Here is a 16442-nt window from a genome sequence, read left to right as displayed (position 1 = left end):
GGCACACTCATCTGCTCTGGGAACCCAGGCTGCTGGAAAACACACACCACTACCACTCCATCGGTCAACACACATTGGCCCTTGCCTGCGATGCTAAGAACTGTAAGCCTCTCTCTCCCTGGGTTGTAGGTCCTCCATCTTCTGAGTCTAGGTTTAGGGAGAATGGAGGATGCATTGAAGCTTGTTTTTCATTTACTCACACCTGGTAAATATCTGCGTTCTCTGTTTAAAGGTTCGCTGGTTAGAGGAAAATAATCTGCTTCAGTTCTACTTCTGAAACTAGAAAGTTAGTAAACAGAACTAAACCAGGATGCTTTTTATTCTATGAACATACCTCTATGTATCAAGTTTTCTACAACAGCTATATATTACTTTTTATCCATAGCAAAAATGACCTAAACAACAATAGAGTGGTGAATTTTTAAAAGATGGCTTGTGATATTCTTGATAGTTAAAAATAAAAATATAAATGTAACAGGCCAAAACATGTAGAATTTTAATCTTCATGAAAAACTCCTTGGAGAAAAGTTTATCCTGGAAGCAGCATTCCCAAACGACTACTGCTGATATCTAAATAAATCTTTTAAAAAGATACCCTGTATTAAATAATGCCCAGATGGTGACATCAGCAGATATTTTCCAGGGGAAATACGGGGGCTATCCATCATGCTGTCATCTTCCATGGTTAGGGACGTGCTCCAAGCATTTGTAGTCTTTCCTAACATGTTTCTCATAATTATTAGAGGCAAAATTTAGCTGTAACTTTCACAAAACACTAGGATTTCAATTTTGGAGAAAAAGAAAGACAAAATGGGTTATAGTTGTCAGATATAAAGTTACAAAGTATAAAACATTTTTGAAAAGACAATAATATGATACTTTGTTACATCAGTTAAACTTAGAACCCAATTGGTAGTACATATAAGAACAGATGAAAAATTCATCTTTCATATCAATGCATATATATTACTATCTAAAACCAACTTCCCCTCTGTAAAAATAAGTGACACTTACCATTAAAGAATATAAAGATGCCAAAAAAAAATTTTTAGGAGAAGCATTTTGGCTTTTCTTTACTATAATCAAAGTCATTTAAGGAGACTTTCTTAAGTAATTCATTAAAAGTAACAATATTCTTGAGCCATATAACCAGAAATATATTTGAATACTCAAAATTCCCAAATGTTTCAGAAGTAGAAAAACATGTTAGCAATTATTTTCTACAAAATTTTTACCTTTTCTTTTGGACTTGTCTTTGTATTTGATCTTCTTTGATGATTGTTTCATTGTTAATATTATTTTAGCCTTAGTATTATTTTAATAAAGTCAGACTAAGGGCAAATATCTTTCCTCTTCTGTTTAACTACTTTACTTAAAACTCCTACTTTAAATGTAATGTGAAAGTATTTAAAAGTTATATTTACTTATTACTCAAAATAACTTACTTTAAAATCTTTATGTTATATGAATGGTGTATATAATAGAGAAAAATTGGCCCAGGGCTAGAGAAACTAAGATGCAAATCTATTCAAATAGATAATAACAAGTACACTTCCAATAAAAAAAAAAATTGAAATTTTTTAGGATAAACAATGGATCACCCACTATTGAATGCTAGTTGTTCACATCTACCATTCTTATTCACATATCCGTTACCTCAAGTAGTATTTATCTATTATATGTCCTCCCAAAACCTTAACCTAGAGCCTGTTGTTAGCGATGATTCAAGAAATTAAATAATCAGGAAAATGCAAATTAAAAAAGAGACTCCACCTTTTGTCAATCAAATCAGCATTCAGTGGGATGGCCATGTACTTATACCATATATTAGTGTAACCTCTGGAAGGTAATTAGACTGTGTGTGTCAAGAACTGTGAAGGCCTTTATTTTTTTTCTACTCAGTAATTACATAACAAGGATATACATAAATGATAAAAATACAAATAAAAACTTATATCAATCTATTCACCTATTTTTCATGGTTTATAGTAGCTTAAATATTCAAAAATAATGGATAGTTAAAAATAAAACCTTTACTCAATAGAATAGAATGCAGACATTAAGTACCATAATCAACAAGAATCATCACTGAAATGAGGAAATATTCAAAAATAATTTCTAGAGTAATTGGATGCAAAACTCTATGTACAAAATATACAAACATAATATAATAAAAACAGGCCCAAATGGAATATACCAATGTTTTTAGTGGATATCCATGGACAGAGGAAAGAATGATTTTTATATTCTTCTTTGTGCTTGAACGTGTTTCCTAAATTTTCTATAATGAATACTTACTACTTTTAAAGAAAGAATAAAAAAAGACATAAAATGCACGTCTATCTACAAAAATCCATCATGCTGCTGCCCTGCATCTATACAATAAAATCCAAATTGGCTAGGCACATGTTAAAGCCGTTCTAATCCAATTCCATCTTATCAACCCAATCTCATTTCTAGTAAGTACCCAACTCTACCCCTCAACTCTGTCTCAGATGGTCACAGGCATATCATGGTCCATCCAGATTCCACCCACGCTCTTCCTCTCAGGCCTAAAGCTTCTCTTCTCCCCTAGGGTTTCTGATCAGGATTTCTGGTTGTAACTATTTTAAGCCAACTTCAGCTATTCACGATGCTCTATGCCAAGTTCGGAAATTGTACAAAATCATTTTAGACTCTGATTCCATTTAATTCAGCACAGTAATTCAGAAAGAAGCTCCTTCTGATAGCAAGAATCCCATCAAAATTTACTAAATGCATAAAAAAATCACTACTGTGATCATAACAACAATAGTATTTAACATTTATTGAGAGCTCTCTGATTTATAAGGAGGCACTATGTCAACTTCATTTATCTCATTTAATGCTCAGAACAACGCTCCATTTCACACATGAAAAAACTGAGCCTCAGGTAGGTTATGAATTATTTTCAAGGAGATATAGCTAGTGTGGACCTGGGATTCAAATCCAGTTCTATCTGATACCAATATGCCTACACTATCAAATTCGCTAATGGAAAGTCCACTAAAAATCATTATGCATATGATATACTTTTATTAATCTAATTGCATATCCATGTAGCTAAGTTAAAATGACGTGAGTTACAAAGTCGTCTTTTACATACAAAAATAGATAGAAAACAATAAAATTTTCTGTTGAATCTCACTATATAATAAAATGTTTACCTGTATAGGACCAGCCAATCTCTTCAACAAGTTTTCTCTGTTGTCTGTAGTATCCATAAGCCCAATCTATAACCAAGAAAAATGAATTTATCAATGTGTAGAAAAGTGTGTGTCCAAATTAAAAAAAATAAGATGCCCTAATCATTCATACCATAAATGGTCCTTGATTACTCCTTTCTATGTCACCTTCCCAATGTCTCCTCCCAACTCCAACTACCACCATTATAGCCTTCATTGTCCCGGTTCTGGTAGTTAGCGTAAATTTTAGGGGGCACACCTAAAGAATGCTGAAGTTTATGCAAGGACCAAGTAAATATTTGGGTAAAGCAGGAGCAACCTAGAGAGGTTCATCCCAAAGAGAGACTGGGGTCAGAAAGGGCAGCTTGTTCAATCTCCTACTAAATTAGAGCTACTTGTAGGTTTTCAACTCAAGTTTTATCTGTAAATCCTTCTAGGACACCCAGAGGTTATCGTGTTTTCAAAATCTGCTTCCTTTATAATGCAAAACAAGATTAGCTGCCTTGAGGAAATGGGTATTTAAATGTGTGTATGTTGGCTGGAAGAAGGGTTACGTTAGACAGGGAAGGTGAATTTGCCCCTTGGAGGAACAGAGATGCCTGAGTGGAATAATGCAGCGGGCAGCTAGAGGCATCATAAAAGTAGTGGATGCCCCATGACCTACAGATAGGGGATCCAGACCTTGCACATGGGGCAAGGGATACAGAAAAGAAAATGGACGGAAGCCAGTCTTACTCGCATAATTCAAAATTTTTCCTGGAGCCACGCTGGCACTCAAGAAATGAGGATGTGATAACTCATCCTCCTCCTTCCTGCACCATTGTCCCTTAATCACAGACTGTACTAACATTAGTACTCCATGTCAGCTGCATTATGGGTAAAATAAACCTTATGAGCTAGGTTTGGAACCTGATCAGGTGGACAGAACTGTTTCTGTAGAAAAGTATACAAATAGCTAGTTTACTAATGAACTAGTGTAACAATATTTATTCATAAATTGGGGTTCTATCAATATAGCTTTCATTTGAATGCAAAGATTTATTTATACCATACCGTATCATATGTATATTTATCTTTCTCACCAGGTGGCAAAAGAAACTCTATTTCTTATTACTCTTGCTACATGGTTATTTTCTCTTTACTGACAGTTCCCAATTTCAGGGATGCAAACATCTAAGGATATTGCAGAAATTATCTTCCTCTCTTCCGTGTCATATACTCTATGATTAGTACAATACGGTAATAAGCAACTACTAAATTATTTTATAAAAATTAAAAATAAGACAGCTACCAGAAATACACATTCTGAATCTATAGATTATTCAAAACCAAAACTTACCTTGGAGAAATGCATTTTGTTTTTGTTTTAAAATTTTTATTATTCATAAATATAGGTAAATATTCCATTGGCGATTTAGCACATTTCAACACATTTGTTTTTATAACAGTTTTATTGAAAGATAATTTACACATCATGCAATTTATCCATTAAAGTGTACAATTTAATGGCTTTCAGTATATTCACAGAGTTGTGCAATCATCACTGCAAACAATTTTAGAACATCACCATCACCCCCAAAAGAAATCCCATATCCTTTAGTTGCCACCCACAACCCCAACCCCATAACCCCCAGGCCTAGACAATCACTAATCTACTTTGTCTCTATAGATTTGCATATTCTAGACACTTCATATATACAGAATTACACTATATATGGCCTTTTGTGACTGGCTACTTTCTCTTAGCATAATTAATGTTTTCAAGGTGCATCCATGTAGCATGTGTCAGTACTTCATTCCGTTTTATTGCATAATAATATTTCATTCTATGGTGACCAAAAGGCCTTAAAGTTCCCCTCGGCTTGACTAACCTTTGGACAGGCTTCTTCCTGATGCTAGGCCCCTGACCTCCCTTTTCTGAGAGCTTTTAGTTTAGAAAACGTATTTGTTAATTCTTTCTCTACCTCTTTGAGATGTAAACCTTTTCTAATAGCCACACTTACCACCAGGAATGTACTTCTCAAGGATAGGGGAACCATCTCTTTGAAATGCAACCATAAAAGGAAATAGTTCTCATCTCCCAGTTTCTGTGGGAGTGTAGGAGCCTAACTTTGCTGGGGTGCCTTGCTCCAAGTTGCAAAAACTATCTTCTGTCATAAAGATGAGTTTATTTTTCCTTTGGTTAAAGCCAATTAGCAAACACAGATGGCCTATGACTTCCCCCTAACGTCCTGCAGCAGTTTTCCAACGGTGCCCCGTCCTTAAAAAACCATACCCCCTCTGCTTCATCAGAGTTGAGTTCCGACTTGGTTCTGGCTTCTCTCCCCTATTGCAATAGCCTTGAATAAAGTCTTCTTTCCCCATTTAACTTTGGTGCCATTTTTATTTTGACTATGGATATACCACGCTTTATCCATTCATCGACTGATGGATACTTGGGCTGTTTCTTCTTTTTGGGTATTATGAATAATGCTGCTATGAATAATCATGTATATATTTGTTTTTCTACTTAAAAATTAAATATTAGGTTCATAATTTACTCTTCAAACAGAGTTGTCCCTTAAAATGGTAGTCATTTAAGGTTAAATTCTGGGGACAAGTGTTTCTTCAAGATCAAGGAATATGTACAACTGGATGTTAGAAAGGGCCTCAAAGGTCATTTGACTTAGACTTTAACATTCTATAAAAAAAAAAAAAATCCTATTTAGAGATAGGGAAATTTATGCCAAAGAACTGTAAGTGGTTTGTACAGGTAGTAAGTGACGAAAATGGGAACAATAATGCATGGTTCCTGCCTTGTACCCCTCTGAGCCTTCCCCAATATCAAGGATTCCTAACAATCCTGAGCTACTGGTTACTCTCTTAAGGGATTTTGTCTGAGCAGAAAGCCCTATAGCACGTATGCCTTCAAGAGAAACAAAATGAAGCAATACAGTGGGCTAGAGCTTCACCTACAGGAATTATTTGGACAGCTAAATTACAGAGAATTGACTGTATACCTGAATTGACCTGGCCATCACTTGGAATTTTCCTCTGAAACTTTGCACTGGTCATAGGGAAAAGATTTATCATCTATTGTATGTTTTAAATATAAATATTTTTTAAAAGTGAGACATTTTGTCATATAAATGCACGTTGAAGATTTCAGAAGATTCAAATACCTAACAAAACCCACATTTAACAAGTATTCCATTGAAATCAATAAAACAGCAAGCTTTTGTTTTAATGATTCAGTCTAAAACATGACAGCAAAATATCAGCAGATTTTAGCTTTCCTTGTAGGGCTTCAATGCTACACAATGAGCATTTGTCCTTGGTTTTTAATTACTTACATTAAGAAAGCTTTTTTCAATACAAGATTCCCAGGTGTTGGTAGTTCTCTTCAGTTCCTTTATGTATTGTTCCCTTAATTGTTACTTCAAATAATCCGTTACACATTCATATGCTAATTACATAGAACTTGGGCGTGAGAGAGTACCCCACTTTTAAAATTCTACTTAGAGGTCTGATAGATGAGATGTGATAGCTCCAATGAGCAAGAAAAAAGAAGCTAGTTTTACTTTTTTTTGTTGTATTATATACTTTGAAAACCAGCAAATCCTATATAAAATAGAATCTATCAAAGTGCTTACACATTTTCAAATCAATTAAAATAATAAACTATAGAATGTTTTTTTCTGTTTCTGTGAGTTTTAGTTTCTTTAGTTTTAATGTTTTATTTCCATTTAAAAGTATTTGCCGGGTCTGTTTTGGTGTGAGTGTTTTGTAGTGATAAAACCAAGAAATAAATTTCAGGAATGAATTGTACACATGATACACAACAAGAAAATAGACATTAGTATATCTTTTTTTAAGGCTACTCTAAAATTTATCCTGAAAAAATATTCTTCATGAAGTGGCTTTTTGACATGCTAACAAAACTGAGATAAATTTGTTTTATATTATTTCAGGTAACCTTAAATGTTTGTTTCAATATATTCTATCTTGTATTTACCTTGAGCACCTACATACTTGCAAATTTGTATTATGTATATGTATGTGTGTGTGTATATATACATTTTCCTTTATTTTTGTTTATACTCAGATAATGGAAATCAAAGTTTTGATAACTACATCATGGAAAATATAAAGTTAGCATTTCTTTTGCTCAAGTTTTTCAAGCCAAAAAAAAAGCAAAGCGCTCATTTTCTACTAAAAATATCATTATAAATATTTTGAATTATAAAAATGCCTCTGATTTTGCCCTTACCCTAAAGAAAGTGTCTGCTTCATGTTGATCAAAAATTTATCACCTGCCCCCCACCATACAGCCTAGCAGCACTGCTCTGACAAAACACACACACACACACACACACACACACACATTTTGATGCTATAAAGTGGCCAAAGATATGACAGGGAGAAGAAATAGAGTGGTCCATAGAAAAAGAAACTTCAGGTAGAAAATAACCACAGATAGAAGTTTGAAGAGGAGGATTCTAAAATTGGATTTCTCAAAGTGGACTTTTCCAAGGTAAATGATACCTGCATATTTCACTAAGGAACTTCAGAAGAAGGGAAAAGGAAGTCAGTTGATGATAAAAATTTGGAAAAGCAGAGTAAAAGGAACAGTATTAGAGGTGACTCTTTAAAGCCTTGAGTAAGACTTTGACGAAGAGAGACTTTGGGAGAGGGAGAGAAACATTCCAGGCAGAGGAGGGCATGAGCACCCAGAAGTGGCAAATTGTGGAAAAGGTTCGAGAGGCCAGTTGGGCTCTCATGGAGGGTCTGCATAAGCCACTAGGGACTTATTCTTGGGGACAGCCCACCATGATACAAGCGTCATAGCAATTTTCACACTTTTTGTTTGCATGCTACTGTCTCCTCTTATCTAGATTTCTTTTAAAAAAGAAAAGGAGATAGTCTGCTGAGTTGACTGAAAAGAGCTGAATATATTTCAGACATTGAGTATATTTTAAGAGAAAATATTAAAGAAGAGTATGCAATAAATACCCATTTCTAACTGACATGAAAGAGGTTGGGGCGTGGGTGGGTGAAGAAAGTGGCTGGTGACCACTTGGAGAAGGACCTGGAAACTCCTGGAGACACTCTAGTGTCATCAGAGGAATTATTACCCACTACATCACTTGATAGTCAGACATGAGTAAGATTGAAGTGGCAGTGATAAAAAAAAAAGGTTGACAGTTACAGCAGTCATAACCATCTATTCCTGGAAACAAAATAATAGAAGTCTTCTCTCAGAGAAGAAAAAAAATAAAATCGGAAATAGGAGTTCCTTTAAGAAGAGAATCAGTTTTTGATTAAAGAACTCCTGTGAACATATCCCCTGGCTAAAAAATTTCTTCAGATATTCTATTGTAAATGCCTCTGTTTGATAAGAAAGCTGAGTTTTTTATCCAAGTGAGCTAACCCAAAAACTTGAGTAGCTAACTAAGGCAACATTTCCAAGTAAAATGAAATCTGCCCATGAGAATAGCATGCAGTCTATAATATCACACATGGCAAACTTTCTCTGTGGAGTTTCCTGTCATTCAATGTTAGGGATTAGCTTGCTGTCTAATTGTGTTATGACATAGCCTGTTTTTACCTATCTGGAATGTTAACTTGTATCTGGTATATATGCAAAAAAGATAATTTAGCTAATTACGGTGATTCAGATAACAGGTTTGTTTAGGATATAGTAATAGTTCAAATATTATACTTACTATTAATCACTTCAGATGTAGCCAAATGCCTTAAAACCATATTGCTTTTTAAAACATATATATTATTTTCCCCCTAAACCATTTGTTTTCCAATTTCAGCTGCTTTCCAATGTTAGAAGAGTTACATTGGTTTTCTCCCCTCTGCAAACGTCTAAAAATAAAAGTACTTTTTATAGTCTCAAAACATAAATTGCAATTTATTATCAAACAGGAAGGCACATGAATTCATATTGTTGAAGATGGGAATTCTGGAAAGGCACAAGCTACTAGAGTGCAGGTGTCATACTCTAGCATGTCTACCAAACCCATTCAAAACTTTTCAATGAAAGTTCAAAATAGTCACAGGTTTGTCTTAGAAAAGTAGCCAGTGTAATTTCTTATATTTAGATATACGTGTTTAACCTAATGTGATTTATCTGTATTTCTAAAGTTAAGATATTTTCTGTTAAAACATATTAATGATTTTGATCTTTATCACATGAGCAGTAATACATGCCTGTTTCAGATCAATTAGAAAAATAAAGATAAGCAAAAATAATTTAAAAATCACCTATAATCCTGTCTCCTAAAGATAACCATTCTTTACAATTTTGTGCATGTATATAAGATTTTCTAGATGTTATTCTATGCATATATAATAAATGTATCATTTACATAAACTGAATTATACTATTTCATTACTTGGTGGCCTGCTTTTTCTACGTAATAATAAATCACTGATTATCTTCTCAAGTTAATAAATAAGATTTTACAACATCATAACAGTTCACTTGAAGAATTCTTTACTTTTTGGATACTAAAATAAAAGGTGATTTAACTTTGAAAAATTTATTTCTTAGGCTTAAATGATATGAGTGATGAAAGTTTTCATTAAGCTAGTTTGAGCTTTACATAAAAATAAAGTCTATAGGAGATGAAGTATCCCATTTTTCCCTGTCAACCTTCTGCAACACCAAGAAAACACTAAAATGGCACAAATTCATTGCTTAACACATAACAGTGAATTTATTCCAACATAAAAGAAAAACCCAATTGTTGATGAGATAGTGATAATGGGACCAGAGAGAGAAAGAACATGTGCAAAAATAACTATTAGAAGAAACAGCTAAAAATAATAAGAGTAGGAAGAGAACCAAATTTGTCTAAGAAAATGCATATGAAAGTGGGTAGAAAACAGGGAATTCATCAAATTATAAAAATAATGTGCTCTGATATTTGTGTTATGTACTATTACATTATTATACTATTATACTGCTATCTGTAGAATAATAGTGTGTTGTGATTTAGCAATCCAAATAACCTTTCTGTTGTGAAGTCTTATGCCCATGCATTTCCACTGAAATGCAGAGCAAGAATGTCTGCTGTGTAGCTCTGTGATTAGGATCGCTTGGGAGGTTTTGGACAACTGGCACACTAAAACAACCAATTAGAGGATACAATGGGATTCCATTCACACTTACCATGGAAAGCATAAAACATCAAGGAACTGCATAAATAAAGATAGGAACTACTATTAATATACAAGGACATGTGAACAAATAAAGAGACCTACCACACCCTTAAATGAGAACACTGAATGTGGAGAAGATATCAGTTCTTTTTATATTAATGAACAAGTCAGATCTCAACGGGATGTTTTTAATTGGCAAAATTATACTAAAGTTCATATAGAAACATAAATGGAAAATAATAATTGATAATAAAGTTTAGAAAAAGAGTGAAATAGTGGGGGCTTGGTTAACCAGTTACTAAAAGATAAATTGACAGGCAGATCAATAGAACAAAGGATATAGCACTAAATTTGAACCTAGTATAGATACAAGTTTAATTTTCATGATAGAGGAAACATCACAGTCAGATAAGGAAAGTAGGAAAGTTCAACCCATACTGGGAACACAGGCTATTCAGAAAAAGAAGTTATATCACACTTCACACACATATCAAAATAAATTCCAAGTGGATCAAAGAATGATTAAAAAGGGATGCACAAAAACTAAGAAAAAAATGTAAGCGAATATTTAGTTTATTACAAGACGGAGAAGGTCTTTGTGTGCAGAAACAAAAGAAATCATAAAGAAATATTCATAGCTTTGAGTACAAAACATTCAAAACTTTTACAGAAAAATGTTTAATGAAACGCAAATTACAAATATTAAGCTACTGGTGACTGCTAAAGCACAATGAACAAATATAGCAATATATTCCAAACATATAGAATTCTTACAAACCAATAAAGGCAAATATATGAGCAGACAAGTTTTTTAAATGCAAATATAATTAATTAATAAACCTATAAAGAACTGTTAGACTTTACTAAGTATCAAAGAAACAGAAATTAAAGTAACACTGAGATAGCATTTTTTCAGCTATCAAATTGTCAAATGTTATTATTTTTATCTTTGTAATGTTCAATGATGCCCAAAATATCTTTAGATACTCCTCTACATACAAGCAGAAGCAGGAACTAGTATAAATTTTATGAAATGTAAGCTGGGAAGAGTTATCAAGATTCTTAAAATGCTTCATATCCTTTGAGACAGTAATTCCATTCCAAGGAATATATTTTAAAAGATTAACAGAAATGAGGAGAGTGTCACATACCAAGATGTTTACAGTACTGAAAATAACAGTGAACAATTGGAAAATATGTTAATGTACAAAAATTGAGGGAAGTTTAAATAAATTATGTAATGTTCATAATACAAAACAATGTGAATCCATTAAAATCATGTTTCAAAAATACTTACTGATGTGGCAAAATGCACATGATATAAAACATTAGCAACAGTTATGATACAATTTTGAAAATATTATATATATATTCAGAAATGTAAATTTCTCCATGCAGTGCCATTGGGAGTGATTTTTACTTTTTTATATGTTCTGATGCTTTGTATGTATTTTATGAGTTTGTATTACCTAAATACTGTATTTTAAAAATTTTAAATGTATATGCACTTCTGAAAGAATATCCCTGATTCTACAGCGAAATAGGTCAGAGACAAATGTATAAATACATCTTGAAGACTGGTTAACAAAAAGGCTTGAAACACATTTTTCACTTCTTATTTTGGATTTTGTAGTAAAAGCTTCTCCTTCTTCACAAGAGACTGCATGCAGTAGCTAGTATTAACAGCATTTTTAAGTTAAGTTTAGGAAACCATAGCCAAGTCTACACATGGTAGGCAATCTGAGCATTTTAGCTGCCAAGAAAGTGAAAAACAAGAGCCATAGTAAAATAATGCAGCCAACTCACACATCATCTTATTGGCCATGAGGATCAGATTGATTGGATTGTCTATTTTATGGTAAACCTTGAAAAAGCCTTATTTTAATTTGTGCCTTACTTCTAATACAATACTCTTTTGCTTAGATAAAATTAAGCCCAAACATAAGTATCTATCTTATTAAACAGGCAAATCTGGCAACTTTACGAATTGGCAATCTATTCTAAAATAGATGTGGATCACATGTTAAAACTGCAGCCAGTGTGTTGACTGATTCATTATGTAGTTATGTCTGGGCAAGGCAGAAAGATTTTCTTGACTTCTTTCCACGGTACTGACTGAAAATTCATTTTTGTCACATGTTTCATTTAGAGTTTTTGTTTTACCGGTCTAGTAAAAAGAAACTTTTATTCATAGGAAGCATATTCATTATAATAAACAGACTGGTAATTTTTCACTGGATTTTTAGTGATTTAATATATTTTCGATTTGCCAATATATTTTACAAGCTTAATAAGTCAGACACTATTGCTCATTAAGTCGACTTAGGCTTGGGCAATATTTCAGTCAGAAATCAGGTGAGCATAGTAGATTCACCTAATTTAAACTGTAAACACACATCAAAATTTTGTTTCTCTTTTCGCTAATTCTTAGGGTCAGAAATCTAGCCTCTCCCTTTGAGAGGTGACCTTGGACAAGTCCAAGTCCTTGCTTGTGCTTCTACAATTGTAAAATGAAGATACGTAGCTCCTGTTTACTAACAGGGATATTGCAACAAAAGATAGGGTATGTTAAACCATTTTAAGCTCTTTGCAAAAAATATGCTTCTACCAACTCGTATTTTCTGAATTTATTTTTCAAGTATTTACTTTTTTCTTTCAAGAGTGAAGCAAAATCCAAAAGACAATGTAACATTTACATCATGGGCACAGCATGGGCTTGTTCAGTCACAAAATTATTCATTTGTTTACTGTTGGTGCCTGATACTCTTTAGTCTTAAAGATACGTATGGACACTCAATGCACATGGAAATATAAATTCCTATATTCAAACCTTCAACTGAGTCCCACAAGAACAATGTGAACACTGAAAAACATAATATTTAATTTTAATTAAACTTAAAGGGACTATCCTTATCTAATTTCCTAGCTACATTCCAAAATGAATACATTTTAAAAAGCAAGATTTTTAGAACATTTACACTTTGTTTCAGAAGACTTAAGGCAGTTTAAGATTATTGTTTATTTAAAAGTTCATACTGTTTGCATTTTAAAGAAGTTCTTCATTTTAGAACCACTTTCCCCACTGGCAAATTTTAAGGATTAAATGCTTTGATGACATCCATAATTAGCTGTCTTTCAATTGTTAATAAGCACTTACCTATATTAGTCATTGATTTTCTTCATAACTGTACAAAAATGACTACATCTATTGCTTTATTGGTTTAGATGTTTCTTTGCCACTAGACAATCAAGTGATTATTATTTATCATCTTCTTTTGCTCTGTTATAAAATTTATTTGAAGTGAGTGGAAATTGCTCAAATCCAATTGGCTTAATTGATTGGCGCAGTATAGGGATGTTCTATCTAGCTGGCAGAATCATTTTATTTGCTTCACTTCCCTCTGCTTGATACTTTTATGGCCCCCGCTCCTCCCACAATGCCTCCACTCTTTGCAAAGTACCTCACTTGTACTCTATCTTTCTCATGCAGATATGTGCATTCCATATCCATGGAATTGGTGTCTCCACAACGCTCATTCTGTGAACCACCAAAGTCTACTTTAAGAAAAGAGGAGTCAGTTCGATCATCAATTACAGCACACTTATCTTCAAGTCTTGTGTTGGTGACCTATCCTGACCAATGACAGCACTAGGTCTTACTCATCCACTGTTGCAACAGCTTTTCCCAACTTTTGCCTGAAACTTGAAAGCTCTCTGCAGTGACAGATGTTCAAAGATGCTCATTAGGTTGCCTAGATAACCCAGGTTTAGTGCACCCAGAGGAACAATATCTAAAAAGCATTCCTGTTCAGTACATAATTAACAGCCTTGGAGAATACAGCTCATTAGTTACTTTTTACATACAATCACAAATGGTTGGCCAGGGGTTGGATATTATTTATTTTGGAATAGTTAACTCAGTTGGAACAAATATGCTTTCTCTCCTGGTTTACCGTTCTGTTTGTGAGGATGTCAAGAGACTGAACAAGTTAATGCAGTGTTCTCGACCTGGATGGCAACCAGGACTCTGCTGGCATTTTGCCTCGGAGTTACTGGGCCACTGGGACACCTCGAGATAATTAACATACTCCCGCAGTGTCTAATGTGATAATGGTGATGTTTAAATAAAAAAGAGCATCTTACAACAGATCAAGGGTAGCATCTTTGCACCTCAAGGGAAAAAAGAATATGTTTTTTATGAAGGGATTTAGGCCTTGAAGTTTATATATGATATATCATGAAGACTTAAGATATTGAAATAGAACTTATATTTTCACTAATATTTTTTAAACATTTGAATGACCTCACACTTTTGTGAAGTTTGTACTTCTGCCATTAATTTCATTAATGACAAATATTTTTTGGTGGAAAATGTTTAATTGATAATCTGTTATCTGTCTAGCCAAAGACATATTGATTTAACTTGAGAAATAAAATCTCATAATACCCATTTTGTACTCAAGTGAATACTATTTTATTCACGTTTTGAGTTTTACAATAAAAAACAATGGAGTGACTGAACAGATCTATGATTAACAAGAAATGCTACAATTACCACTCCAAGTCTACTCAAATATAAAAATGCTAAACTTTTCACTAAAAATAATACTCTTCTCTTCTCCCATATTTATTCTTAAATGGTCATACTGACTAAACATAGATTACAGGAAGAAAAGGCAAAAGATAAATGTTTAGTGATCTTGTGTCTTTATATTTAGCACTTACATCTCATTGACGATTTTATATTCATGTCATGTAGTTTGCAGCAAAGTGCCTCCCACAACGGCTCAACTCGTCCTCTAGTTAAGGAGGAAAACAAAAAGTGACTTTTCATTTGTGATACTTTGAAAAGCTGTATATCAAATGGAAAGAGACTGGAATTAGAGCTAGGGCCAGAACAGCTAGGAATGTGAATCCCGGCGTCTAAACTTCCCAGCGGGACCTTCGGAAGAGTCACTCGCCTCCTCAGAGCCTCCGTTCGTTCATCTGAAAAATAAGGTCCTCCTAACTCATGAGTGGCTTGGGATCCAATGAATCAATTCATTTGAATGTGTTTATAAAGGATAAGACAATATATTAACATAAGCAATAATATTTTCTTCTGGGAAGCAAACTGAACTCTATTTACACATTATTTTGTAGAATGAACACACGTTATTTAATGTATTACTAAGGCAGGAGTTTGCTCTACCCTTTCTTTCATGTTCCATGTGAGATACTACCCAACTACATTGTTTAAAATGGCCTCATATTGCTTACTACCTCTGTGGGCAAGTCGAGGTTTCTCTCTAAGACTCAATTCCCATATCTACAGAATAGGCATAATAATTATATCAATGCATGCTAGGGATAAAGTACACATAGCTATTAGTCCAGACATATATATATTTAATTTACATTTGGAGTTCATCCCAATATTCCTTTTTTTTCAACTTCAGAATTTTACTGATTCATTATCTTCTTTGCAAAACAAAAAACTTAATTTGCAACCAAATAGGGTGTGGCAAGTCATTTTACATGAAGACACTTTCAGGCATACATTCACTGAATTCTAACAGAAGGAGAAATACACATTTTTTTACCTATGTTTTTATAGTCAGTTTTACTCAATAACATACTTAATCTATTTGAAAAGATCCAAAGGAGAAGTAAGCAATCAATAATATACAAATTTCAATTTAATTAAACTGAAATCAATTGATTTTAAAAGCTGAATAGTTACAGAATATCTCCAAAGCAAATGAGTACACAGAATTCCTCTTATGTCACATTAGCAATACCTAGAGGTGAAATTTTGACATCCTCAACATACATACAACTATCAAGAATCCTGAAGACAGTAAGTGTCACAAAGACTATCCCACAGTAATGCACCTAATATAGGCAACTGTGTCTAATGTAAAGGAGAAAATCCGAGGCAAGAAATTCAAATAGCATCAAAAATGACAGTGAATAGTTGAGGAAGTTGGCCAAACCACCATTAAAAGTCAGAAAGACAACCTCAAAACCAGTAATGGACTATTTAATGTTGTGAAAAATGGCACTCACTCTTTAACAGTGCGTTAAGGAATTATTACAGATGAG

General features: G+C 33.4%; 1 protein-coding gene across 2 annotated transcripts in view; it reads right to left on the bottom strand.

Annotated features, from left to right (window-relative positions):
- Positions 1-16442, bottom strand: part of PTPRZ1 (protein tyrosine phosphatase receptor type Z1) — a 176651-nt gene that overhangs the window by 116786 nt on the left and 43423 nt on the right. For both annotated transcript variants that reach the window (XM_046669354.1, XM_046669355.1), the window contains exon 2: positions 3186-3251. In XM_046669354.1, the coding sequence (XP_046525310.1) occupies positions 3186-3251 (66 nt within the window). The remainder of the gene's footprint in view (positions 1-3185; positions 3252-16442) is intronic.

This window comes from Equus quagga, chromosome 8 (assembly GCF_021613505.1).
Source record: "Equus quagga isolate Etosha38 chromosome 8, UCLA_HA_Equagga_1.0, whole genome shotgun sequence".
Taxonomy (NCBI): domain Eukaryota; kingdom Metazoa; phylum Chordata; class Mammalia; order Perissodactyla; family Equidae; genus Equus; species Equus quagga.
Note: the sequence above shows the minus strand (reverse complement) of the source record. Positions and strands in the feature narration are given on the sequence as shown.